Source organism: Atta cephalotes, assembly GCF_000143395.1.
Source record: "Atta cephalotes unplaced genomic scaffold scaffold00053, whole genome shotgun sequence".
In the NCBI taxonomy this organism is placed as follows: Eukaryota; Metazoa; Arthropoda; class Insecta; order Hymenoptera; family Formicidae; genus Atta; species Atta cephalotes.
In genome coordinates, this window is record NW_012130117.1 from 966,786 (window position 1) to 970,268 (window position 3,483).

General features: G+C 35.1%; 1 protein-coding gene across 1 annotated transcript in view; it reads left to right on the plus strand.

Annotated features, from left to right (window-relative positions):
- The window catches only part of LOC105623123, a 242,308-nt gene that overhangs the window by 74,131 nt on the left and 164,694 nt on the right, over positions 1-3,483 (plus strand). The window contains exons 2-3 of the mRNA XM_012204521.1: positions 885-1,046; positions 2,980-3,163. Coding sequence (XP_012059911.1) covers positions 885-1,046; positions 2,980-3,163 — 346 coding nt within the window. The remainder of the gene's footprint in view (positions 1-884; positions 1,047-2,979; positions 3,164-3,483) is intronic.

Sequence of the window (3,483 nt, forward strand, 5' to 3'; positions counted from 1 at the left end):
CTCTCTCTCTCTCTCTCTCTCTCTCTCTCTCTCTCTCTCTCTCTCTCTGCCCCCTTCTCCCTCCCTTCCTCCCTCCCTCCCTTTCTCTCTCCTCCCCTTCCTCTGTCTCTATATGATTTTCTTTTTAAACATTCTTTTTATTTATCAAGACATTTTTATAGAAATATTACACAGAAAGAACAATTTTATTAAAGTATCAAAAAATTTAAGTATATACAGATCTCTGAAAATAATTTTGTTGAACCATTAAAATAATTAGGTGTATATTTACATTATATAATTAGATATAATTGGAAAACTCCAACATGATGAGTAATGATGCAAAAAATTTTCATTCTAGCAATGACATAGCTTCAGTTTGAACGTCCTACTCTCTAAATTTCTTAGAATAAAATTTTACTCCAAAAGAGTGAAACTATGTATTGCTACATTAATGAAAAAAAATGGAAATATTTGCATTCTTGAATAAGAATTGGCAGATTTTCATTGGAGTGAAATTTTATCTTTCTTTGTTGAGTTTTATTCTAAAAAAGAAGTAAAATTTTTTTTACTTTTACTCCAAAAGAATGAAAATTTGCTACTCTTGTTTAAAAGTGTAAATATTTTCAATGTCTTTTTCTTTTGGAGATTTCACTCCAAGAAATTTAGAGAATATGTAATTATTTTGATAATCCAACACAACTATTTTCAGATTTTTATCTAGTTAAATTTTTAGTTAAGCAAAATTCATCTTTTTCATATAATCTAATACTATCTTTCATTGTATTTAAGTATGATTTTATTAACTGATATGTTGCGCTCGTATATTACATAAAATGTGCGATATGAAACCAAAATATTCTCATAAACAGATTGCTTCATACTAGCGTACATTTTTTTTCCAGGTCAAGTTGATCTTTGGACCCAAAGCACCACCGGCTGCGCCTGTACCTTTAATGCAACCAGCAACGATTGCGCGTGTTGCGTACCATCGGGTGGCTGCAGCTGCGGCGCAGCTTCACCCGATAGATGCGCTCAATGCGGACTGGAACAGCATTGCGCAAATAGTAAGTATTACTAAGTTAATCATAACTTACACAACAAGATTGAATTTTTTTGAAATTGTAATGTTTGCTGTAACATTTCACTACAAGTGAAGATTTCTTCGTGTAACTATATTTGATGCAGACATTAATTAAAAATATTGCAGTCAAAACGGCGCATTGTACATTTTAAGAGATACATTTCTAACGCGCTTTAATCTGCATGCATGTAAAGCATGGCATAAATGCAAAACTTATTAATCTCGTAAGCAGTAAACGAAAATTCTTTCTCACTGTTGCTTTTGCCGCTTTTTCTACCCGCTGACGATCAACTAACTGACGTATTTGCTCTCTCGGTCCTCTACGAGGAAATATAATTACGTCGTGTCAAAAAGACACAGACGATCTCTTTGAGTCTTTGCCATCGCTAAAAACAAGATTCACGCTATTAAGCCACTTGCTTCGTGCTATTTCGTTTGCAGCCGCTCGTGTCGCGCGAACAAGTGGAAATTAAAGCGTTGCGTCGCGTCGCGGCGAGCGAGTCCTTTTCGAGAGCGGCTATAGGAAACGGCGCGGGGAAAGAACAAACGGAGAAGCAAAAGAGAACGGGAACGTTTGTAAGAGGATGAGCCCTTGGCAATGCTCAAAAGACACTGAGATAAGATCTAAAGAAAAGAAAGCGTGATTCCAGTCAAACGTACGATACGTTCGCAGCTCGCTTTGCACGATAGTATCGAAGAAATTACTCCTGCGTGTCCGTCCATTCGATCTTTCTTTCTTATAACTAATCATTCTTGACGAAGTTCTTATACCATCCATCTAACCTTTCTTTGCGCTAATTACGAGGAGCGATATTGCCTTCGCGTTCCATCCATCAAATTCTTCTCTTCTCAGATTTCTTTCAACATCGCAGGATATTCTATAACCCCCGTAAGTGTATTTAGTTATAGTTAAAAGGGTTTACAAATTTTTTTTGCGCAAGCTTATAGAATTTTGTTTAAAGTATAAATAAAAATCTTTAATGATGTATCATTCACTCATTAGCATCAATAACATTAAATTATTTGTCAATTTATTTTGTGATATATATTTTGTGATATATATTTCAGTTTAGAACTGTACATGATCGACAAATAATCAGCGCATAATTTGCTTCAATTAGAAATTAACAATCCGCCTTGGACCAAATATGGTTCTCTTCACTTATTTATCTTAAAAATTTTGTAACAAATATATTGATTACTTTCGAGCTTAGCATTTATAAATAATATAATGAAACTTGGATTTTTTTATTATAAACAACTAAGATTACGATAAAAGAATATTTAGTAAATCTGAAATTTTGATTAAGATTTACATTTTTTAGTAAAATTTCATTAAGATTTATGTTTTTTAATATAAATTTGAACTCACTTTATATAATAAGAGAATCATAAAAGAATAATACTAATAGTCTCATGTCAAAAAGAAATATGCTACAAGATGGTATTCGCATCAAAATCACGAAACATCCTGTACAACATCCTACAGGAAGCAATTAAGAATCAAATTACACACTATGGCAGATTGCCTCATAATATTGCGCCAAGCTGTCGCGACTCGTCGTCGCCCAAACAACACGGTTGCACAGAGACGCGCCAATGAAACTGTACGAAGTATGAGTAAGAAAAATCGTTATTAGCCACACTCCATTTTTCTCTGCGCCTTTCTGTTGCCATCTTCCTTCATCATGACGATTTCATGTAAAACTATAAAAATTCGACATTCTAAAATAAAAATACGACTGAAATATAATTATATTCTTAACATTTTTGTATTTTTTATAAATTATAAGAAATGAAGAATAATAGAAAATGTTTATCGATACGATTACACAGTGTTAATCCAAATAAAATACGACCGTATCACTATTCGATAGTTCGTATTTTTATATAAGCGTCATTTTGTTCCATTTCAGTGTGCAACATAACATTGGATAGCAGACAGCTGTTCAGCAAATCGGATCGTGGCTTCGGGCAAATAAAGTCGCCGTATCTTCAAGGGCCCTCGAGGTGTACATATAGATTCGTGCCGGATACTGGACAGCGGGTCGAGCTACAGATATATCGACTGGTGTCCATCGGTCGACACAACGGCACCGCGTAAGTAGACTTTTTGGTGACGCCTTTCTTTCCATCCGCTCATATCGCTTAACGGCCTTTTGCGCCCCTAGGTTCCTTTATAGCCGTGACCGTAAACTTTATGGCAAAGTATTCTCGGCGTCTGTATAGCTTCTGACAGTTACATGCGTCTTTAAACTTGCACTCACCTCATGGTTGAGCCCAAGTAATTTTGAATACATAATAAAACATGTGTGTGTGTGTGTGTGTGTGTGTGTGTGTGTGTGTGTATGTGTGTGTGTGTGTGTGTGTGTGTGTGTGTGTGTGTGTGTGTGTGTGTGTGTGTGTGTGTGTGTGTGTGT